At 44.3% G+C, this 24,609-nt stretch overlaps 1 protein-coding gene across 5 annotated transcripts in view; it reads right to left on the bottom strand.

The window, feature by feature from the left end:
- Positions 1-379: 379 nt before the first annotated feature.
- IHO1 (interactor of HORMAD1 1) overlaps positions 380-24,609 on the bottom strand; it is a 54,032-nt gene continuing 29,802 nt past the window's right edge. For 4 of the 5 annotated variants that reach the window (XM_033926791.1, XM_033926789.1, XM_033926792.1 and 1 more), the window contains exons 5-8: positions 14,023-14,071; positions 6,135-6,222; positions 5,162-5,265; positions 380-1,979 (exon numbers count right to left, since the gene is read on the bottom strand). In XM_033926791.1, coding sequence (XP_033782682.1) covers positions 642-1,979; positions 5,162-5,265; positions 6,135-6,222; positions 14,023-14,071 — 1,579 coding nt within the window. In that variant the 3' untranslated portion in view covers positions 380-641. The remainder of the gene's footprint in view (positions 1,980-5,161; positions 5,266-6,134; positions 6,223-14,022; positions 14,072-24,609) is intronic. The other variant, XM_033926794.1, reaches the window with a different exon arrangement.

Raw genomic sequence — 24,609 nt, 5'->3', positions numbered from 1 at the left:
GTGAATTTTTTTTGTAGTTAAAAAAAAACAAAACCAAGACAAACATTAAAACAAAAAGTAACAATTTTCAATAAAATACCTACGGTACCTGTTTATAATATATAAACTGCTTTGGTTGTACCACAGAAAGGAGGTAGTTCAAGACTCTTAGGGGTCCTTTTATTAAGGCGCAGTAGGGGTTTAACGCGCGGAATACCACGCATTAAACCGCCCATCGCGCTAGTCGCTAACGCCTCCATTGACCAGGCATTAGTTTTTTTGCTTGCCGCAGGGGTTAGCATGTGATTAAGTATCCGACGCGCTAACCTCGCTAGCGCGACTTGATAAAAGGACCCCTTAATCTCAAACAATAATTAAACAAGACAAGAAAATTCCAAAAAAATATAGAAAACTAATTTTATTTCATGACAATATAAAGAAAGCAACAGGTGCTTAAAAATTAAAAAGGTTTGTAATAACATTTACATTTTGCCACTTTTTTCTATGTACTAAATAAGTCAATAAAGATCCCAAGATCAATTTTAGTCACGGTATGAAATGTTCAAAGTTAGCATTCAAGTTTCATATCAGGGGGATTACTGGAAAACAGATTTAAAAACTAAACTGTACATGAAACACACCTAGTGCCATACTTTCTTAATTTAATCAGAATCATCACTGCTATCAAAAAGAAATGGGTAGAATCTTATATTTTGATCTCCTTTTTTAACTGTGGGACATGAAGAATTGTTCATCACAGAGTTCAAAGGGCTGAACCAGGTCATCTGATGTTCACTTTTGATATTATAATGAAAGAGGGAACTCTCCTGAGAAGAACAATCCCACTGGGAAAATTTTCGCCTTATTTTGGAAATATTAGCATCCTTATTCCCTAGTATTTCCTTTCTCTTGACTGCAATCTTGTGAATTGAGCTAAGCAAAGGCAAAGACGGCTCCCCATTATTAGCCTGGAATGTGCAAAGCAAATTTTGATTGACAGCTGAAGCAGAGTCGCATGTTTCAGAATTCAAGACAAAAATATCTCTCTGAGAGCTATCTAGGATGGAAGATGCTTGTTCATAAAATTCAGTTTGTGATTTATCAAAAGAGGATTTTATTTTTTTTTCGTTTTTCTTTTTCTTAGAAGCATATGCTCTTTTTTTCCTAACTGCTTTCTTATTCCTGCAAGATTTTTTTGATCTTTTGTTTGTGTGTTTGTTTTTTAACTTTGCAATTTCATTCGTGTTTTCTGTGTCTGTCTGTTCATCCGAGGACCTCAGTGTGTTTGTGATGCAGGGGTACTGCTGGATTTGATTCTGTTGCACTGGATGTGCATGCTTAATTTTTTTCTCTTTTTTGGATGCCATTACTGTTGGTCTGCTATGAAACACTTCTTGAGTAACCTGCTGTCCTATATCAGGGCCACTTTGAGACAGCTTGACACTGGAGTCATAGTCAGAAGGTGGATGATTAGTGCAAACTTGAGAATTTAAGTTATCTATGTGGGGAATCTTCTCAGTTTTGTTTAAGGTTACATTTCCTTTGTTAAGTAAAAAGCCAATAGTGGGATCCATCTCTGCAGTGGAAGCTAAGGTGCTCTTATAGGTCATATCTTCAGAGACCTGATTCTCAAAAAGCGAATGTCCGTTGCTGTCAGTGCTGAGAATATATGGTGTAGCAAATGGCTGGGTTTGAGAAGAAACAGTCCTACAAGCTTTTATATTTTTGGAGTGAGCTTTCTCCTGGTGGACAAGACAGAGGTCCTCAATCCAAGATGGAGATGTCTGCGATGTACTGTCTTTCACATTAATGCTAAATTTAGGAGCTGATGTTAGTTTCTGAAGTTCAGTCAAAATATCAGGATGAAGTAAGTGATCTGAAAGCCATGCTAATTGCTCGGATAATTTCAGGTACTGCTCACTCTGTTGAGCTTTTAATGTCTCAAGACACTCTCTCAAATTCTGCAAACTTGATTTCAATTCTACAAATTCTGTATCTTTCTGTAGAAAAGCAGCCAGCACAGAAATGCAATACTTATCAAACACTACAAAAAAGGTAAAACTTGCATACATAACACAAAAACTGGATTTCTCATCAAAATATGACTTTGGACCACTGTGAACAAGAATCATGATTCAAATGACAACTAAACCTAAACACTTTGAAATCTGCACCCTTATGGTGTGACAAAATGACGCGTTTCCCTTTCCTCCACTTGCAAATGCATGCAATTCATTTCAGGCACCACTCTATGTGGTTGTCAATCAACCGCTAGGCATCCTTTGTAGAATTACGCCTAGCAACACCTAGGTGTAGAGTTACCATATGGCTCCAGAAATGGAAGTAAAACCCAAATGTCTCTATCCGTACTCCTTACTTCCACTACTTCCAATGTAAGTAAAACCTGGATATCTTAATCCGTCTTCTTTTATCTGGAGCTATATGGTAACTCTACCTAGGTGTGCTTAGATGTCATTAGACATCTTTGCGATAGGCACCAGTATATTAGGTCAGAATTTTCCTGGCCTAATTTATTTGCACCTAACTACAATGTCTAGCAATGCCTAAGTCAACCTTGCCTATTCTCCACCCCCCTAACCATGCCTACTTTTCAAGTAGGCATTGGAAGGTGACTAACTAAGCACCGTTTATAGAATCAGGCCCTGGGTGTCTCATTAGGATGACAGGGGCTGTATAAGGCATGTATGGGTGTGAGTGCCTTTGGCCTAAATTTTAGTTCTATGGCTTGAATATCTAGTAAATGTTGCTTTCTCTGGCTGGCCTGCCAGTGAATCCATGAACCAGTCAGAGAGAGGGTGCAGAAACTCTATCTTGTAACCCTCTCTGATAATGTCCAGGACCCAGCGGTCAGACATTGTCCATTCCCAAGCCTCCAGATAGTCTAAGAGCTGACTTCTAATCTTCAAAGGAGCAGCATGAGGGCTGGCATAATTGTGGCTTTTTGGTTGGCACTGCGGAGCAGGAACCTGAACCTTGGTGCCTCCAGTTACCGGAAAATTTCTGTCTGGAGCCTTGAAAGACTCTCTGGGTAGAGGCTCCTGTAGAATTCTGGCAAGAGCACCGGGAGCCACGAAAGGACACCAGTTCTGGTCTCTAACTGCTTTGGATCTGCTATCTAGTAAAAATCTTGGCCTGCGATCTTGTACACTGGCCATAAGATCATTCATGCCCTTGTCAAACACCATCTGTCCCCTGAAATGGAGCCTGCTCAGAGTTGCTTCAGAGGTCGAATCACCTGCCCATTGCCTGATCCAAAGCATATGATGGGCAGTGATCGAAAAGGCTGAGACTTTCTTCAAGACTGATAATGTCGTAGAGTGCATTATCAGCATCATGGAGAGTCATAAGCTGAGGCAGGGGCTCAGAGTCCATCAGACTAATTTCTTAGCCTAGAATGACAGGCATATGCCACAAAGGAGGCTGCGACTGCAGTCTTAATCTCTAAGGCTAAAGCCTCAAACTGCCTCCTGAGGACCATATTCACTCTGCGGTCCTGTGGATCCTTTAAAATTACTTCTCCCTCGCTTGGTAGGGAACTGCGTTTGGTCACCTGGGCTACCAGGGAATCCACCTTTGGCACAGCAAACATTTACAGGAATTCTTGATCCATGGGATACAGTTTAGCCATAGTTTTAGCTACCCTCAGGAGCCCTTGGGGGTCTGTGACTAGGTTCCTCATGTCCAGAAAAGACGGTTTGAGCCCAAACCCTGCACAGAGGAGAACATTGGGAAGACGCGGTTTGCAGAGGGTCTATTTTCAGTTCTTGGAGGGACTCACTAGTGATCTCCATTAAAGCAGAGGACTTAAAAAGTCAGCAGATGGAGGGATCTTCTCCCTGATCCTTAGCTGATACCTCTTGGTCCTCTGAATGGGAGGCTACTGAAGGGGACAGCAGAAACTGTAGAGAAGGAGGAAGAGCTGAAAAGCTGTGATTGATATCCTCTGCAGTATGCTGGTGAGCACACATGGACAAACCTATGGACAACTAAATATAACATTGTCCCCAATATATTTTGTGTGCAACCTTATGATTCAGCATATCATCCCTACTGCACTGGAATAAAGAGCTGTGAAGGCTGCAAATGCATGCAAAACAGCTCATTTTAATGCAAAACGAATACTGAAGTTTGCCTTAAATCTCACAACCTAATGCCACCTCAAGAAGTGTTAATATTCCTCCCAGGAAGCAACTTAAGAGAGCCGATAATTGGAAAAAAAATTTCTCCTCCCACCAATTGCCAATCTATTCTTAAAGGAAAGTCCCTCCTGGAAGTCACCCTGACCTTTGATATATTTTTTAAAGAACCAACCCCCTTCCCCCAGAAATCACCACTGATCTATTTTTCTATATTTAAAGAATCCTACCTGGAAACCACCCCCACCCCAGTCCATTTGAATTAATCCCCCCCCTTGATCCCCTTATACCCCATACCACTCCCTCTGCTGGCACCTATCAGGATCTCCCTGGTGGGTAGTGGGGGAAAACGAACAATCCTCTGATGATCCTGTCACTGAAGTTCCCTCAAAGAAGCAGGATAAAACTTCTTGGTCAAAAGAAAATATATCACTCCGTTTGCAGTATTGGTCTAGAAAGCTCTTATCTATCAACATCTATTGATCATTTTTATCTTAAGGCACAAACCTGAACTAGAATTGTGTGTCTGAGATAATGAGAGAGCTGTGGGTACAGATAACATATTGCAACATAAGGAAATCTGTGGCTACTAAATTAATTTTAGCTTCCTTTGCTATCAGTAGTGTACCAGATATATAACTAAATGGAAAGAATTAGAACTAATTTCCTTTTCCATTAAACTGCAATTTTATTTTTAATTTCAAGCCAAACAACTGTTTGATGGTATTATAATTTGTGAAACACTCCTAACATCTCTTTTATTAAACTGATCTTTGTACACAATTTTCTTTCATTTTTTTAAATTATTATTTGTATTTTACAAACTCCTTTACAACTAAGATCTTAGGAGTGCTATGGGAATGCCATAATTATTTATTTTCATAAACTCTCTAGCATTTGGTTTTTGAATCTAACTTACAATTCTAAAACCAATCGTGTGGCATTTTTAGTCAGGTTTAAAATAAAGAAAACCATTTATGCAAAAAACCCAATAAAACAGATTCTACTGCACTTTCTGTACTTACAGAAATAAGCCTGCTCTCCATTTCCAATAATGCTTGTTCCATAGAGCTTTTAGTAGTCACAGCATTCAGTATCAATCCATAATATGAATGAGCATTTTCTTGGACTATATAACAAAGTTGATCAATTAAATTAATACCGTACAATAATGATTGCAAGCTCTACTGTATTTTGAAGATCATGGTGTTATACTGTAGAAAACTCATAGTTTATCACTACCTCACAAACACTGTATATACTGACTATTGCAAGAGTGCATACTCAGGATCAGTGGCATAGCCAGATGTACCAGTTTTGGATAGCCCAAAATGGGCTGACATATACTATTTCCCCTTGTGATCCCTTTTTCAATAAATACCTGAGCTGGAGGAAAATCACCAAGCCCCGCAATCTGAAAAGGTCCTGCTCTGGTAGCTCAGAATACTCCCATACTCAGTGCACCGTCAGCATTTTTTTTAAAATGCTGATTACAGCATTTAAATATATTATATATATTTGGCACTTCTATTCGTACAGTGATACTGAGATGTCCTGTCTGTCTGTCCAAATTAGATTGTAAGCTCTTCTATGCAGGAACCAATTATTGCATGTTAAATGTGCAGTGTTATAGAAAAGATAAATAGTAGTAGCAATACAGATAAATTTTGGGCAGCTGAACATCATTGGATATCTGTAGACATAGGAGGAACACCATGTCCCGCCCTTTCACTCTTTGCAGTCTGTAAGAATTTGCAGCACCACAATTTGTAAAGTGCTACTGAAAAATCGCAGATAGAGGATTTATGTTTGGTGGTCACTGCTAAATATATATAAACTCTTTTGAATATATCAGGCAATTTATTCATATGCTTGTTTCTTCCTTTTGGATTTTTTTTCTCTAAGATCTTGAATCCGAGTTTCAGAAAATGTTTTAAAGATTATAAGCTTTCAGCGCCCTCTAGTGGATAACACATAATGCTTAATGATTGTACTTACATGTTTTAGAAACATTTTCCAAGCCATCCAAAACAGATTTACTTCTTGAATTTTCATTTTCCTCAAACTGACTGAAGGATGTGTGCAACTGAAAAATCCAAGATAAAAAGTCAGAGAACAGTTGGGGGGGTCTATGACATTCCAACAGGAAGTTAACTAGGAGAATTAGATGGACCTTAGAGTTATTTATTTCTCGGGATTTATTAACCTTCTTTATGAAGTGATTCACCTAAGACACTGTACAGCATAAAACTTACAATTTTGTTAACAGCATAATAAAAGTTTGATAATACAGATAAAAATTCTGATGCATTATGAATAGCAGATGCAACATGATGCAAAGAATTAACCCCCCCCCAAAAAAAAAAAAAATATTGTTAAATATATAATCAGAGGAAACTGAAAAGGAAAATGTGAAGTCATCTCCATTCACTTTTTCCAGAAGAATACATTATATCTTAACCATCTGACAAATGTTTGTTTAATCTACTGTGAAAAACCTGCAATGACAGTTTCTACCACCATGGGCTGAAGTTAGGGCCCAAAGTGGTGAACTGGATTAGAAGCTGGTTGACGGACAGATGCCGGAGGGTGGTAGTTAATGGAATTCGCTCGGAGGAGAGAAAGGCGAGTAGTGGAGTGCCTCAGGGATCGGTGCTGGGACCGATTCTGTTCAATATGTTTGTGAGCGACATTGCTGAAGGGTTAGAATGTAAGGTTAGCCTTTTTTGAGGATGATACCAAGATTTGTAACAGAGTGGACACCCCAGAGGGAGTGGAAAATGTGAAAAAGGATCTGCAAAAGTTAGAAGAATGGTCTAATGTCTGGCAACTAAAATTCAATGCGAAGAAGTGCAGAGTGATGCATTTGGGGGGGGGGGGGTAGAAATACGAGGGAACCGTATGTGCTGGGAGGTGTGAGGCCAATAAGAATTGACGGCGAGAGGGACCTTGGGGTGATTGTGTCTGAAGCTCTAAGTGTGATAAGGCAGTGGCTGTAGCCAGAAGGATTCTAGGCTGTATAGAAAGAGGGATAACCAGCAGAAGAAGAGAGATGTTGATGCCCCGCCCCCAATATAGGGCATTGGTGAGGTCACACTTGAAGTATTGTGTTCTGTTTTGGAGGCCGTATCTGGTGAACAATATAAAAAGACTTGAAGCAGTCCAGAGGAAGGAAATGAAAATGTTAAGGGGTTTGAACCAAAAGAAATATGAGAAGAGACTGGAAGACCTAAATATGTATATTCAGGAGGAGAGGAGGGACAGGGAAGATATATGATACAGATATTTAAATATTTGAAAGGTATTCATATAAAACCAAATCTTTTCCACAGAAGAAAAATGGTAATACTACAGGGCATAATTTGAGGTTGCAAGGAAGAAGACTCAGGAGCAATGTTAGGAAATTATTTTTCACGGAGAGGGTGGTAGATGCCTGGAATGCCCTCTCAAAGGAAATGGTGGAGAGGAAAACGGTGATGGAATTCAAAAAAGTGTGGGATAAACATAGGGGTCCTTTTATCAAGGCGCGATAGCACAGTTACTTACCGTAACAGGTGTTATCCAGGGACAGCAGGCAGATATTCTTGACTGATGGGTGACGGCACCGACGGAGCCCCGGTACGGACAATTTTAGAGTGATTGCACTCTAAGAACTTTTTAGAAAGTTCTAGCTCGGCCGCACCGCGCACGCGCGAGTGCCTTCCCGCCCGACAGAGGCGCGCGATCCCTCAGTTAGTATAAGCCAGCTAAGAAGCCAACCCGGGGAGGTGGGTGGGACGCAAGAATATCTGCCTGCTGTCCCTGGATAACACCTGTTACGGTAAGTAACTGTGCTTTATCCCAGGACAAGCAGGCAGCTATTCTTGACTGATGGGTGACCTCTAAGCTAACAAAAAGAGGGATGGAGGGAAGGTTGGCCATTAAGAAAACAAATTTTGTAATACATATTGGCCGAAGTGACCATCCCTTCTGGAGAATGTATCCAGACAATAATGAGATGTAAAAGTGTGAACTGAGGACCAAGTAGCAGCTTTGCAGATTTCCTCAATAGGAGTGGAACGGAGGAAAGCTACAGATGCTGCCATTGCTCTGACTCTATGGGCCGTGACAGAACCTTCCAGTGTCAGTCCGGACTGAGCATAACAGAAAGAAATGCACGCTGCTAGCCAATTAGACAACGTGCGTTTAGAAACAGGACGTCCCAATATATTCGGATCAAAGGACAGAAAAAGTTGGGGAACTGATCTGTGGGGTTTCGTACGCTCCAGATAGTAAGCAAGAGCCCTTTTACAATCCAAAGTATGCAGAGCTTGTTCCCCAGAATGGGAATGAGGTTTGGGAAAGAAAACCGGTAGAACAATGGATTGGTTGAGATGAAATTCCGAGACAACCTTGGGGAGAAACTTTGGATGTGTACGCAAAACCACCTTGTCATGATGAAAGACCGTAAAAGGTGGATCTGCAACCAGTGCATGAAGTTCACTGACTCTCCTGGCAGAGGTAAGAGCAATAAGGAAAAGTACCTTCCAAGTGAGAAATTTAAAAGGAGAAGTAGCTAAAGGTTCAAATGGAGGCTTCATTAAAGCTGAAAGAACCACATTGAGATCCCAGATAACCGGAGGGGCTTTAAGAGGTGGTTTCACATTGAAAAGCCCACGCATGAACCTGGATACCAGGGGATGAGCTGAAAGAAGTTTTCCATGGACTGGCTCATGAAAAGCTGCAATGGCACTGAGGTGGACCCTGATGGAAGAGGACTTCAGGCCAGAATCAGACAAAGAAAGAAGATAATCCAACAACGTCTCCACTGCTAGGGAAGTGGGATCAAGATGATGAAGAAGACACCAGGAAGAAAATCTTGTCCACTTTTGATGGTAACATTGTAGAGTGGCTGGTTTCCTGGAGGCATCCAGAATGGAACGAACGGGCTGAGACAAAAGAGTATCAGTCGAGTTCAGCCCGAGAGATACCAAGCCATCAGGTGTAGAGACTGGAGGTTGGGATGCAGAAGGGTTCCCTGCTGTTGCGTAAGCAGAGAAGGAAACAGAGGAAGAAGAAAAGGTTCCCTGGAACTGAGTTGAAGTAGAAGGGAGAACCAATGTTGCCTGGGCCACCTCGGAGCAATCAGAATCATGGTGGCTCGTTCTCTCTTGAGCTTGAACAAGGTTCTCAACATGAGAGGCAGAGGAGGGAAGGCGTACAGGAACAGATTCGACCAGTCGAGGAGAAAAGCATCTGCTGTTAGACGGTGCGGAGAGTAAAGTCTGGAGCAGAATAGGGGCAGCTGATGATTGTGAGGAGCTGCAAAGAGGTCTATCTGAGGAGTGCCCCATTGATCGAAGATAGACTGCAGAGTTACGGGATCGAGTGTCCACTCGTGAGGTTGGAGAATTCTGCTGAGTTTGTCCGCTAAGGAATTCTGTTTCCCCTGAATGTATATAGCTTTCAGGAAGAGATGGTGATCTATGGCCCAATTCCAGATCTTCTGGGCTTCCTGGCATAAAAGGCGAGAGCCTGTCCCACCTTGTTTGTTGATGTAGTACATCGCAACCTGATTGTCTGTGCACAACAGAAGGACCTGAGGAAAGAGAAGGTGTTGGAAGGCCTTGAGGGCGTAAAACATCGCTCTGAGTTCCAGGAAATTGATTTGATGTTTCCTTTCCTGGGCTGACCAAAGACCTTGAGTCTGGAACTCGTTCAGGTGAGCTCCCCATGCGTACAGAGAGGCGTCGGTGGTGATGACTAGTTGATGAGGAGGCTGATGGAACAGAAGACCTCTGGATAGATTTGAGGATACCAACCACCATTGAAGAGACTGACGAAGAGATGATGTCACAGATATGTGTCGTGAGCAAGGATCCGACACTTGGGACCACTGGGTAGCAAGGGTCCATTGAGGAGTGCGCAGGTGAAGACGGGCATGAGGTGTGACATGAACTGTGGATGCCATGTGCCCCAAGAGTACCATCATTTGTCTTGCTGAGATGGACGGCAGAGGAAGCACCTGGTGACATAGAGACTGAAGAGTCTGGAGACGATTGGATGGCAGGAAAGCTCTCATGAGGAGTGTATCCAGGATCGCTCCAATGAATTGAAGCCTCTGAGTGGGAATGATATGAGATTTGGGTAGATTGATCTCGAATCCCAGAAGTTGTAGAAACTGGATGGTTTGGTTGGTGGCCAGAAGGACCGCTTGGGCAGAAGTGTCTTTGATCAACCAATCGTCCAGGTAAGGAAATACATGCAGGTGGTGAGAGCGTAGAAAAGCCGCCACCACAATGAGACATTTGGTGAATACCCTTGGAGATGAGGCAAGACCGAAGGGCAGCACCTTGTACTGGTAATGACAATGATTGATCATGAATCGGAGATATGGTCTTGAGGTTACATTGATCGGTATGTGAGTGTAAGCCTCTTTGAGATCGAGGGAGCATAGCCAGTCGTATTGATTTAGAAGGGGATAAAGGATGGCTAAAGAAAGCATCTTGAATTTTTCTTTTACTAGATGAATGTTGAGATCGCGAAGATCCAGGATGGGTCTGAGATCTCCTGTCTTTTTGGGAACTAGAAAGTAACGGGAGTAGAATCCCTGCCCCTTTTGATCTAGAGGAACTTCCTCTATAGCGTTCAGAAGGAGGAGGGATTGGACCTCCTGAATAAGGAGGGCTGATTGAGGACTGTTCAAAGCAGACTCTTTTGGCAGGCTTTGAGGTGGGAGAGTCTGAAAGTTGAGAGAGTAGCCGTGGCGGATGATGTTGAGGACCCATTGGTCCGAAGTGATTACTTCCCACCGGCTGAGGAACAGAGAAAGTCGACCTCCTATTGGTTGAGGCAGGAGAGCAGGAATAGGGATACTGGCTATACTGCGGAGAATGAAGTCAAAAGGGCTGTGACTTTTGCTGAGGAGGTTGTTTTACAGCTTGTTGCTGTTGCTGTTGTCTGGGAGGCTGACGTTGCTGTTGCCTCTGACGCCTAGGTTGTTGAGCAGTGGTAGGCAATGGACGGGCTGTGAAACGGCGTTGGTAGGCCGATTGCTGCCTGTATGGTCTTGGCGGAGGAGGCTTCTTTTTATTCTTGAGCAGGGTATCCCAGCGCGTCTCATGAGCAGAGAGCTTTTGTGTGGTTGAGTCCATGGAATCCCCAAAGAGCTCATCCCCTAGACATGGGGCATTGGCTAACCGATCTTGATGGTTAACATCAAGCTCGGATACCCGAAGCCAGGCCAAACGACGCATAGCTACTGACATTGCTGTCGCTCTGGATGTAAGTTCAAAAGTGTCATATATGGATCTCACCATAAACTTACGCAATTGGAGAAGAGACGACAAGCATGCGTGAAAAGCGGAATGCTTTCGTGAAGGAAGATATTTCTCGAAGGAAGCCATGGTGGTAAGGAGATGCTTTAAATAAAAAGAAAAATGAAAAGCATAATTACTAGCCCTATTAGCTAACATAGCATTTTGGTAGAGCCTCTTACCAAATTTATCCATGGCCCTTCCTTCTCTGCCAGGAGGGACAGATGCATATACACTGGCTCCTGAAGTCTTTTTAAGGGTGGATTCGACAAATAAGGATTCATGTGGTAGTTGAGGTTTGTCGAACCCAGGAATGGGAATTACTTTATATAGAGAATCCAGTTTACGTGGGGCCCCTGGGACAGTTAAAGGAGTCTCTAAATTCTTATAGAAAGTTTCCCTCAGAATGTCATGAAGGGGAAGTTTCAAAAATTCCTTTGGAGGCTGATCAAAATCAAGGGCATCCAAAAAAGCTTTAGACTTTTTGGATTCAGCCTCCAAAGGAATGGACAAGGACTCACACATCTCTTTCAAAAAACTAGAGAAAGAGGAAGTGGCCTGTTTGGAGGATGGGTCAGGGACAGCCGAATCCTCCTCCTCTGAGGAACATTCTCCTTCAGAAAGAAAGGGTTCCTCTGAGTCTCCCCACAGATCAGGGTCCCTTACATGGGAAGAATGGTCCCGAGACTCAGGTGTCGACGTTTGCATGTGTCGGGTTTTGCGCATCGACTTACCCGACCTCATCGATACCGTGTCTGGAGAAGTTATCGGACGCACCGGTGCCGAAGTCTGCACCGATTGATGGTGAGCTCTCGGCTCCGGTGCAAGGACTGGCATCGATACCGATGAGGTTAGGTGAAGCGGTACCGAAACAGTGGAAGTGGATAATACGGGTTCCACAATCGGTACCGATACAGGTTGTTCAACAACCGGTACCGATGGCTCGGTGCGAACTGGCACCGGAAGGTTCGGTGTCATGATAGCAGGAAGGAGTCGTTCTAATTGCTCCTTCAGCTGCACCTGAAGGATGGCCGTAATACGGTCATCGAGGGATGGCACCGGTACCGCTTTTTTCTTCTGCGGTACCTGCGGTGCCGCTCGACGCCCCGGAGATGAGGAGCCCGATGTCGAGGGACTCACCTCTATAGGGGCGGAGCGCTTCCGCTGGCGTCGAACCGGCGGCAGGATTGGGCTCACTGCACTCGAGGCCGGAAGACGTTCCAGCGGGGAAGGCTTCTTAGCCGGCTTACCTGACTGTTGGGATGCCGGTGTGGAATCACGCGGCGTCGAAGACGAGGGTGCCGACTGAATCGGTGCCGAAGCCGGAGTCGAAGGAACGGGGTCGGACATCTCGGCACCGAACAACAATCGCTGTTGAATTAAGCGATTTTTTAAAGTTCGTTTTTTCAAAGTAGCACAGCGGGTGCAAGAAGAGGCCTGATGCTCAGGACCCAAACACTGTAAACACCAGTTGTGTGGGTCCGTGAGAGATATAGGCCTAGCACACCGCTGGCACTTTTTAAAACCCGGTTGAGGGGGCATGAAAGGAAAAACGGCTTCCGCCAAATCGAAGGCCGAGGCTTCGATGGTGGCAGAAGGCCCCGCCGGGGAAAACCGAAATTGAAGAAAAAAATGAAAGATTTTTTTTTTTTTTTTTTAACAAAATAAAAGAAAGAAAAAAGGCAAATTAAGCCAAACGTTTACGCGAGCGGGAAGGCAAGTTAGGAAAAATTTTTCAACAGCCGTTGAATACGCGTCTTCTTAGCTCCGCGGAAACTAAGAAACTGAGGGACCGCGCGCCTCTGTCGGGCGGGAAGGCACTCGCGCGTGCGCGGTGCGGCCGAGCTAGAACTTTCTAAAAAGTTCTTAGAGTGCAATCACTCTAAAATTGTCCGTACCGGGGCTCCGTCGGTGCCGTCACCCATCAGTCAAGAATAGCTGCCTGCTTGTCCTGGGATAAAGGGGTTTAACACGCGGAATACCGCCTGCCACGCTAGTCGCTAACGCCTCCATTGACGAGGCATTAGTATTTTGGCTTGCCGTGGGGGTTAGCGCGTGATGAAATGTCTGATGCGCTAACCCCCATAGCACACCTTGATAAAAGGAGCCCATAGTGGATCTCTAAATAGAAAATGAAAGATGTAAATTAAAGAACTAAGGCCGGTACTGGACAGACTTGCACGGTCTGTGTCCCATAGATGGTGATTTGGTATAGGATGGGCTGGGGAGGGCATCAATGGGAACTCCACTAACTCGGAACATGAGGATGTTACTGGACAGTCTTTATGGTAGATATCCTGTAAACAGGATGGTTGGATAGGCTGGAATGAGCTTGGACGGCAACTTCAGCATTTGGAACCTAGGACAATACCAGATGGACTTTACAGTATATAATAATACTAATAACTTTCTTTTTATATACCGCAATACCACAAACAGTTCAGAGCGGTTTATGACCCAGAAACAACAAAGAAGAGACAAGTTAATTTAATCATTTATTTTTTAAAGGTATAACTAATGGGCAGACTGAATGGACTGTTCAGATCTTTATCTGCCGTCATTTACTATGTGACTATGTTACATCTACTTACCCTCTGAATGCCTTCTTGAATGTGGCAAATCAAACTGCTTAAAATTTCACTTTAATAAAAAAGAAAAAAACACATCAAATTTGGAAGGAAGACAGATTGGATGTTTTATGCTTTTTTTCCTGACTTTAGTACACCAGCTTGTTAGAGCTTGATGCACTGAGGCTTTTCCATAAGAATAGGAAAACCAAGAATAAATAACATCAAAAGAGTTAGATACTAGAAGACAGAAATAAAACAAATCTACACTGTGAACTGAAAAAAAAAATAAAACCCCACCAAAATGTTTTTTGTTGTATCTTCCACAGAACTTGGCTGATTCTTATAAAATTTAGTGTGCTGTTGTCCTGAATGAAGTTGATGTAAAATGTAAATATTTCCCACCGCACCACAACACTACCCTGTGAAAATGAATTCTTGCTATGGGCTACACGCATAAGCAGACGACCAAATTCTGATAAAGATCTTGGTACTACTTAAGGGTTACAGCAGTTGACAATTGTTAAAACAGTTCCCAAATGGCCTCGATGTGCAGCTATGCAAGATCCAAGCAACAGAAAATGTGGATTAAAAGCCAGGCAGTGAATAACTGCGTTCAATTCACGCACAAGAGCACATTGACATAGTACTGAGCTAGGAGGGTGCGTTACAAACACTCTGAACAATTCACCAAATAGCAAGAGACAACTGTGGTTAGGATAATTCATGATGATCCGAAATTAAAGTGTCTTTAAAAGCTTTGAGCCCAAGCGTTAACTTTACACAACAAAGACACACACCTGAAACAGTGCAAGCAGCTTTTGACCATTTCCTCGGAGCACAGTGTCAGCTTCATCCGGTTTACAGATGAAAAGCACAGTTACTTACCGTAACAGGTGTTATCCAGGGACAGCAGGCAGATATTCTTGACTGATGGGTGACGGCACCGACGGAGCCCCGGTACGGACAATTTTAGAGTGATCTCACTCTAAGAACTTTTAGAAAGTTCTAGCTCGGCCGCACCGCGCACGCGCGAGTGCCTTCCCGCCCGACAGAGGCGCGCGGTCCCTCAGTTAGTATAAGCCAGCTAAGAAGCCAACCCGGGGAGGTGGGTGGGACGCAAGAATATCTGCCTGCTGTCCCTGGATAACACCTGTTACGGTAAGTAACTGTGCTTTATCCCAGGACAAGCAGGCAGCTATTCTTGACTGATGGGTGACCTCCAAGCTAACAAAAAGAGGGATGGAGGGAAGGTTGGCCATTAGGAAAACAAATTTTGCAAAACAGATTGGCCGAAGTGACCATCCCTTCTGGAGAATGTATCCAGACAATAATGAGATGTAAAAGTGTGAACTGAGGACCAAGTAGCAGCCTTGCAGATTTCCTCAATAGGAGTGGAACGGAGGAAAGCTACAGATGCTGCCATTGCTCTGACTTTATGGGCTGTGACAGAACCTTCCAGTGTCAGTCCGGTCTGAGCATAACAGAATGAAATGCACGCTGCAAGCCAATTAGACAACGTACGTTTAGAAACAGGACGTCCCAATTTATTCGGATCAAAGGACAGAAAGAGTTGGGGAACTGATCTGTGGGGTTTCGTACGCTCCAGATAGTAAGCAAGAGCCCTTTTACAATCCAAAGTATGCAGAGCTTGTTCCCCAGAATGAGAATGAGGTTTTGGAAAGAAAACAGGTAAAACAATGGATTGGTTGAGATGAAATTCAGAAACAACCTTGGGGAGAAACTTTGGATGTGTACGCAGAACCACCTTGTCATGGTGAAAAACCGTAAAAGGTGGATCTGCAACCAGTGCATGAAGCTCACTGACCCTCCTGGCAGAGGTAATGGCAATAAGAAAAAGTACCTTCCAAGTGAGAAATTTGAAAGGAGAGGTAGCTAAAGGTTCAAATGGAGGTTTCATTAAAGCGGAAAGAACCACATTGAGATCCCAGATAACCGGAGGGGCTTTAAGAGGTGGTTTCACATTGAAAAGCCCACGCATGAACCTGGATACCAGGGGATGAGCTGAAAGAAGTTTTCCATGGACTGGCTCATGAAAAGCTGCAATGGCACTGAGGTGGACCCTGATGGAAGAGGACTTCAGGCCAGAATCAGACAAAGAAAGAAGATAATCCAACAACGTCTCCACCGCTAGGGAAGTGGGATCAAGATGATGAAGAAGACACCAGGAAGAAAACCTCGTCCACTTTTGATGGTAACATTGTAGAGTGGCTGGTTTCCTGGAGGCATCCAGAATGGAACGAACGGGCTGAGACAAAAGAGTATCAGTCGAGTTCAGCCCGAGAGATACCAAGCCATCAGGTGTAGAGACTGGAGGTTGGGATGCAGAAGGGTTCCCTGCTGTTGCGTAAGCAGAGAAGGAAACAGAGGAAGAAGAAAAGGTTCCCTGGAACTGAGTTGAAGTAGAAGGGAGAACCAATGTTGCCTGGGCCACCTCGGAGCAATCAGAATCATGGTGGCTCGTTCCCTCTTGAGCTTGAACAAGGTTCTCAACATGAGAGGTAGAGGAGGGAAGGCGTACAGGAACAGATTCGACCAGTCGAGGAGAAAAGCATCTGCTGTGAGACGGTGTGGAGAGTAAAGTCTTGAGCAGAAACGGGGCAGCTGGTGATTGTGAGGAGCTGCAAAGAGGTCTATCTGAGGAGTGCCCCATTGAGTGAAGATAGACTGTAGAGTTACAGGGTCGAGTGTCCACTCGTGAGGCTGGAGAATTCTGCTGAGTTTGTCCGCTAATGAATTCTGTTTCCCCTGAATGTAAATAGCTTTCAGGAAGAGATGATGGTCTATGGCCCAATTCCAGATCTTCTGGGCTTCCTGGCATAAAAGGCGAGAGCCTGTCCCACCCTGTTTGTTGATGTAGTACATCGCAACCTGATTGTCTGTGCACAACAGAAGGACCTGAGGAAAGAGAAGGTGTTGAAAGGCCTTGAGGGCGTAAAACATCGCTCTGAGTTCCAGGAAATTGATTTGATGCTTCTTTTCCTGGGCTGACCAAAGACCCTGAGTCTGGAACTCGTTCAAGTGAGCTCCCCATGCGTACAGAGAGGCGTCGGTGGTGATGACTAGTTGATGAGGAGGCTGATGGAACAGAAGACCTCTGGATAGATTTGAGGATACCAACCACCATTGCAGAGACTGACGAAGAGATGATGTCACAGATATGTGTCGTGAGCAAGAGTCCGACGCTTGGGACCACTGGGTCGCAAGGGTCCATTGAGGAGTGCGCAGGTGAAGACGGGCATGAGGTGTGACATGAACTGTGGATGCCATGTGTCCCAAGAGCACCATCATTTGTCTTGCTGAGATGGACGGCAGAGGAAGTACCTGGTGACATAGAGACTGAAGGGTCTGAAGCCGATTGGATGGCAGGAAAGCTCTCATGAGGAGTGTGTCTAGGATCGCTCCAATGAATTGAAGTCTCTGAGTGGGAATGATATGAGATTTGGGTAGATTGATCTCGAATCCCAGAAGTTGCAGAAACTGGATGGTTTGGTTGGTGGCCAGAAGGACCGCTTGGGCAGAAGTGTCTTTGATCAACCAATCGTCCAGGTAAGGAAATACCTGCAGGTGGTGAGAGCGCAGAAAAGCCGCCACCACAATGAGACATTTGGTGAATACCCTTGGAGATGAGGCAAGACCGAAGGGCAGCACCTTGTACTGGTAATGACAATGATTGATCATGAATCGGAGATATGGTCTTGAGGTTACATTGATCGGTATGTGAGTGTAAGCCTCTTTGAGATCGAGGGAGCATAGCCAGTCGTTTTGATTTAGAAGGGGATAAAGTATGGCTAAAGAAAGCATCTTGAATTTTTCTTTTACTAGATGAATGTTGAGATCGCGAAGGTCCAGGATGGGTCTGAGATCTCCTGTCTTTTTGGGAACTAGAAAGTAACGGGAGTAGAATCCCTGCCCCTTTTGATCTAGAGGAACTTCCTCTATAGCGTTCAGAAGGAGGAGGGATTGGACCTCCTGAATAAGGAGGGCTGATTGAGGACTGTTCAAAGCAGACTCTTTTGGCAGGCTTTGAGGTGGGAGAGTCTGAAAGTTGAGAGAGTAGCCGTGGCGGATGATGTTGAGGACCCATTGGTCCGAAGTGATTACTTCCCACCGGCTGAAGAACAGAGAAAGTCGACCTCCTATTGGTTGAGGCAGGAGAACAGGAACAGGGATACTGGCTATACTGCGGAGAATGAAGTCAAAAGGGCTGTGACTTCTGCTGAGGAGGTTGTTTCGCAGGTTGCTGCTGTTGCTGCTGTCGGGGAGGCTGACGTTGCTGTTGCCTCTGACGTCGAGGTTGTTGAGCAGTGGTAGGCAATGGACGGGCTGTGAAACGGCGTTGATAAGCCGATTGCTGCCTGTATGGTCTTGGTGGAGGAGGCTTCTTTTTATTCTTGAGCAGGGTATCCCAGCGCGTCTCATGAGCCGAGAGCTTTTGGGTGGTAGAGTCCATGGAATCCCCAAAGAGCTCATCCCCTAGGCATGGGGCGTTGGCTAACCGATCTTGATGGTTAACATCAAGCTCGGATACCCGAAGCCAGGCCAAACGGCGCATAGCCACCGACATAGCTGTCGCTCTGGATGTAAGTTCAAAGGTGTCATATATGGACCTAACCATAAACTTACGAAGTTGGAATAGAGACGACAAGCAGGAGTGAAAAGATGGATGTTTTCTTGAAGGAAGATACTTCTCGAAGGAAGCCATGGTGGTAAGGAGATGCTTTAAATAAAAAGAAAAATGAAAAGCATAATTACTAGCTCTATTTGCTAACATAGCGTTTTGGTAGAGCCTCTTACCGAATTTATCCATGGCCCTTCCTTCTCTGCCAGGAGGGACAGATGCATATACACTGGCTCCTGAAGTCTTTTTAAGGGTGGATTCGACAAATAAGGATTCGTGTGGAAGTTGAGGCTTGTCGAACCCAGGAATGGGAATTACCTTGTATAGAGAATCCAGTTTACGTGGGGCCCCTGGAACAGTTAAAGGAGTCTCTAAATTTTTATAGAAAGTTTCCCTCAAGATGTCATGAAGGGGAAGCTTCAAAAATTCCTTTGGAGGCTGATCAAAATCAAGGGCATCCAAAAAAGCTTTAGACTTTTTGGATTCAGCCTCCAAAGGAATGGACAAAGACTCACACATCTCTTTCAAGAAATTGGAGAAAGAGGAAGTGGTCTGTTTGGAGGATGGGTCAGGGAGAGCCGAATCCTCCTCCTCTGAGGAACATTCTCCTTCAGAAAGAAAGGGTTCCTCTGAGTCCCCCCACAGATCAGGGTCTCTGACATGGGAAGAATGGTCCCGAGACTCAGGTGTCGATGTTTGCATGTGTCGGGTTTTGCGTACCGACTTACCCGACCTCATCGATACCGAGTCAGGCGATGTTATCGGTCGCACCGGTGCCGAAGTCTGTACCGATTGATGGTGAGCTGTCGGCTCCGGTGCAAGGACTGGCATCGATACCGATGAAGTTAGGTGAAGCGGTACCGAGACAGTAGAAGCAGGTAAGACAGGTTCGACAACCGGTACCGACACGGGTTGATGTACAACCGGTACCGATGGCTCGGTGCGGACTGGCACCGGAAGGTTCGGTGTCATTATAGCAGGAAGGAGTCGTTCTAATTGCTCCTTAAGCTGCACATGAAGGATGGCCGTAATGCGGTCATCGAGGGATGGCACCGGTACCGCTTTTTTCTTCTGCGGTACCTGCGGTGCCGCTCTACGCCCCGGAGATGAGGAGCCCGATGTCGAGGGACTCACCTCAATAGGGGCGGAGCGCTTCCGCTGGCGTCTAACCGGCGGCAGGACTGGGCTCACTGCACTCGAGGCCGGAAGACGTTCCAGCGGGGAAGGCTTCTTAGCCGGCTTACCTGACTGTTGGGATGCCGGTGTGGAATCACGCGGCGTCGAAGACGAGGGTGCCGACTGAAGCGGTGCCGAAGCCGGAGTCGAAGGAACGGGGTCGGACATCTCGGCACCGAATAACAAACGCTGTTGAATTAAGCGATTTTTTAAAGTTCTTTTCTTTAAAGTAGCACAGCGGGTGCAAGAAGAGGCCTGATGCTCAGGACCCAAACACTGCAAGCACCAGTTGTGTGGGTCCGTGAGAGATATAGGCCTAGCACACCGCTGGCACTTTTTAAAACCCGGTTGAGGGGGCATGAAAGGGAAAACGGCTTCCGCCAAATCGAAGGCCGAGGCTTCGATGGTGGCAGAAGGCCCCGCCGGGGAAAAACCGAAATTGAAGAAAAAAATGTAAGATTGTTTTTTTTTTTTTTTTTTTTCAAAATAAAAGAAAGGTTAAAGAAATCAAACGTTTACGCGAGCGGGAAGGCAAGTTAAGAAAAAATTTCAACAGCCGTTGAAAACGCGTCTTCTTAGCTCCGCGGAAACTAAGAAACTGAGGGACCGCGCGCCTCTGTCGGGCGGGAAGGCACTCGCGCGTGCGCGGTGCGGCCGAGCTAGAACTTTCTAAAAGTTCTTAGAGTGAGATCACTCTAAAATTGTCCGTACCGGGGCTCCGTCGGTGCCGTCACCCATCAGTCAAGAATAGCTGCCTGCTTGTCCTGGGATAAAGATATTTACAGTAGCTCCAACAATTAACACACAGAATCATTGCCTGTACGTGCCTTCAACAACAGTGAAGTGTGAGGGTAATGCCAAACACCTACTACGGACCTGCCTGACCTTCAGCCAATCAGTCATGGTCTTGGTCACAATCTTGAAACTCAGATTCACAGATTTGTTCTCCATCGATCATGGGATTAAGATCAACAGCGCATACTACCGGCACATCCTCTTGAGGCAGAAGCTGTTGCCAGCAATCCGTCGCATGTCAAGAGACGACTTTATCTTCCAACAGGACAATGCCCCAGCACATCGGGCAAAGGTCACTGTAGAACTGCTACTTCGGGAGACCCCCAGACTTTATTGGTCCATGCCTCTGGTCTGCAAATTCAACAGACCTAAACCCAGTTGACTACCAGATCTGGGGGATGGTACAGGATCAGTGCCTCATCTCTATTTGGGCCGAGCTGAAGCAGAACGTCGTTGACAAGCCATCAGTGGTGGCTAAGAGTGTGCCTTTGTGCAAAGGGAGCACACTTTGAACCTCTGCTTCATTGAAACATTACTTTTTGACTATATATTTTTCTGCAAGATACGCGATAAATCCTTTTGATGTGTTTTTATTCAGTTCACAATTCATTTTCACAAGGTAGTGTTGTGGTGCGGTGGGAAATATTTACAAAATTTGACATCAACTTCATTCAGGATACGACATACTAAATTTCATAAGAATCAGCCAAGTTCTGTGGAAGATACGACAAAAAAACATTTTGGTGTGTGGTTTTTTTTTTGTGGTTCACAGTGTAGTTACCAGTAAGTTAGCTTGAAGAAAGGTGATCAGGCATCCTTTAATTCTCTGGCAAACTGAACCAGCTAGGCACTCGACAAAAGATTATAACCTTAAACTTACTTTTAACAAAAGATGTCAACCGCTCTGGCTCAGAAACATATGCAACTCCATCAATTATAATCAAACACATGGAAATTCTGAATAGACAAGGCCCGTAGCTTCATAACATCTGGAGTTTGATATGCAGAAGATTTATCAAGTTAACTCGGGGAGTTAACAGGATAAATCTTTTCACTTAAAATTCAGAGCCACTAAATACCTCAATGTCTGGCCAAGGATTATTTGGATAAGTGAAGAAAGGCTAGGAGGTGTTCCAGGAGCATGACAAAAAGTTAACCATTATCTCTTCCTCTCTCTAAAAGATCCCATGTGCTTATCCCACACCTTCTTGAATTCAGACTTGAATTCTCCACTACTTCCTCCGGAAGACTATTCCACACATCTTTCTGTAAAGCCGCATTAGCAGCTGGCACGCAGCAACGTCTCCAAAGCCCTTTAAATCCCTATGGACTTTGGGGCAGTTACCGCAGCGACCAGCACTAACTGGCTTCATAAAAGAAGCCTATAAGATTTGATGGCCAGTAAGATATTGAATTGTATCTGCTGCTCCATGCAGGTTATCCTCCAATGTTTTTGCTTAGGATTATAATTACTGCTCCATGCAGTTTGACAAGATAACACTAAATCTCACTGCAATCATGTTACTGCGGATGGGCAGATGAGATGGGCCATTTGGCCTTTACCTGCCATCATGTTTCAAAGCAGACAGATGCTTCAAAATGTCTAAAAAAAATCATCCATCTGCTAAAAATGCCCAGTTCATCCAAATAACCAGGGGTGTATTGTGGGGGTTCATAGACAACGTTGCGAAAGACAAAAGCATGCGCCGACAATTGAGCACAGCGCGTGCCGCCGCATCGCTCTAAATTACAGTTTTTAAGGGCTCCGACGGGGGGTTTTGTTGGGGAACTCCCCAGTTTACTTAATAGACATCGCACCGGCGTTATGGGGGTTTGGGGGGTTGTAACCCTCCACATTTTACTGTAAACTGAACTTTTTCCTTAAAAACAGGGAAAAAGTGAAGTTTTCAGTAAAATGTGGGGGGGTTACAACCCCCTACACCCCCCACAACGCCCCCACAACGCGGCGCGATGTCTTAAGTAAAGTGGGGGGGTTCCCCCCCCACGTCCCCACGTCTGAGCGCTAAAAACAGTAATTTAGAGCGGCGCAGCGGCGCACGCTGCACTCAATTGTCTGGGCGCACCTTTGTCCCGGCACGCTTTTGACCTGACACCATTGTGGGCATGTTTTGAACAGGACTAGGAAGGAACCATAAATAGCTACGTCCATATCTAACAAGAAGGACATTTTTATCTAAACTTGTTTCAGTCCATGTCCAAGTTACAAAAAGGTGCTCTGATTGAGCATCTGCCCACTGGGAGGATTAAGGCATGACTCCTCCATGCCCAGTGGTTGCTGTCTCCCTCCCTCTCCCCTGAAAGTGAAACTGGAAAGGAAAACCGAGCTCTGTATCAGCTGCAGGTATTAAGGCCATTCTGAACAAAGCAGCAAGCAGGTCAGAGGAGTAGCCTAGTGCCGTGGTCTGTAAACCAAGGGATGCAGGTTCAATTTGCACTGTTAATTCTAGTCATATTTTTCCTGGAGCTCCCTCCAGATAAAGAAAAATACTTATAGTGCCTAAAAATATAAGACACCTGCAAGCTGGTACAGTAGGCATTTTTCTGTTCCTGGAGGGATCACATTTACTGCACTTTAGCAATCAGACCCCTAAATTATAAAGCAAATGATTTTAAAACTGGGCCAATTATTCTCAGCACAAATTTTCTGGTAGGCTCGCTGTGGTCTCAGTTCTTGCTGGTGGCCACATTAGTAAAATTCCCCTAACATACTCATTAAACTTAGCTGACTTCTTCATTTGTGGTAGCTGTAACAAAAAAAATCTTTAAGAAATGCCACTGTACGATCACAATGGCTTATGCTTACTGGAATATTAGATAATATACATATCCGCCCTGATTTTATGACCTCTATTCATACTGTTCGTCATTGGTCTACTCTGGCTTTAATGAAGGGTAAGACAATATCTCTTTTTTATGGTATACTAAGAGATCACTTCTTTACTTTTTCAACTCAATCTATGAACCATTGGGACTCTATTTTGAAAACCACGCTTTCTGAAATAGATTGGGAACTCTTCTGGTCTTCCACAAATCGTCCTCTTTTATCATCCAGAGTTTCACAATCAATGTACTTTGTTATGTGGAATGCAGTATGGACTCCATATCGTAAGTGGAAAGCGAATCTACAACAAGATTCTACCTGTTGGAACTGTCTGAAAGCACCCGGAACTCTCGATCACATGCTTTTCCACTGCAATATGGTTCATTCTTTTTGGCTTCGTATTTGGGATACCATAAAATCTATCACTAAATGTTCAGAAGTGATCTCCATGGATATTATAATTCTTCGTTCCCAACACCCATGTTTTGCACAATCAAATTGCCCGCCTAAACTCATTGACACCATGTTCGTGACAGCTCTAATGCATATTCTGAAAAACTGGAAATCATCCTCATTACTAGATTACACTTTTTGGTGGAACTCTTTAAGTATGTACCACAAATTTGAATCTTATGCATATGAGAAGAAATTGTTTTCTCGATCTTCCACAAACTTGACACGAAACAAATCACCTTGGCCATTCTTAGACTCATATGTTCGTTCTGCTCTATAGACACTTCTGCCTCTCTCTCTCTCTCTATCTCTCTCTATTTCTCTTTCTCTTTCTCTCTCTCTTCCTTTATCTTTCTCTCTCTTTCTCTTATCCCTCCTGCTTCTCTGTCTTCTTCTGTTCCTTTTCTAAGCAGTTCCAGATACTCTGGATCCTTTTCATTAATCTAGTTTTATTCAAATGATTGTAGATACAAATATTTGATACATGATTTTTATTATGATTCTATATGTTTGAACTGCTTTCTGTTTATAATTCCTATAATATTCAATAAAATCATTGAACTAAAAAAAAAAAAAAAAAAAAAAAAAAAAGAAATGCCACTGTAGGCTGGTGAATATTGATGAAATTATCTTTTCTGTCCCGGAGAAAATATTGAAGTTGTTATAAACAGAGTTAGCCCACAGAAGAGAGTGAATCTTCAGT

This window comes from Geotrypetes seraphini, chromosome 17, assembly GCF_902459505.1.
Source record: "Geotrypetes seraphini chromosome 17, aGeoSer1.1, whole genome shotgun sequence".
Taxonomy (NCBI): domain Eukaryota; kingdom Metazoa; phylum Chordata; class Amphibia; order Gymnophiona; family Dermophiidae; genus Geotrypetes; species Geotrypetes seraphini.
Note: the sequence above shows the minus strand (reverse complement) of the source record. Positions and strands in the feature narration are given on the sequence as shown.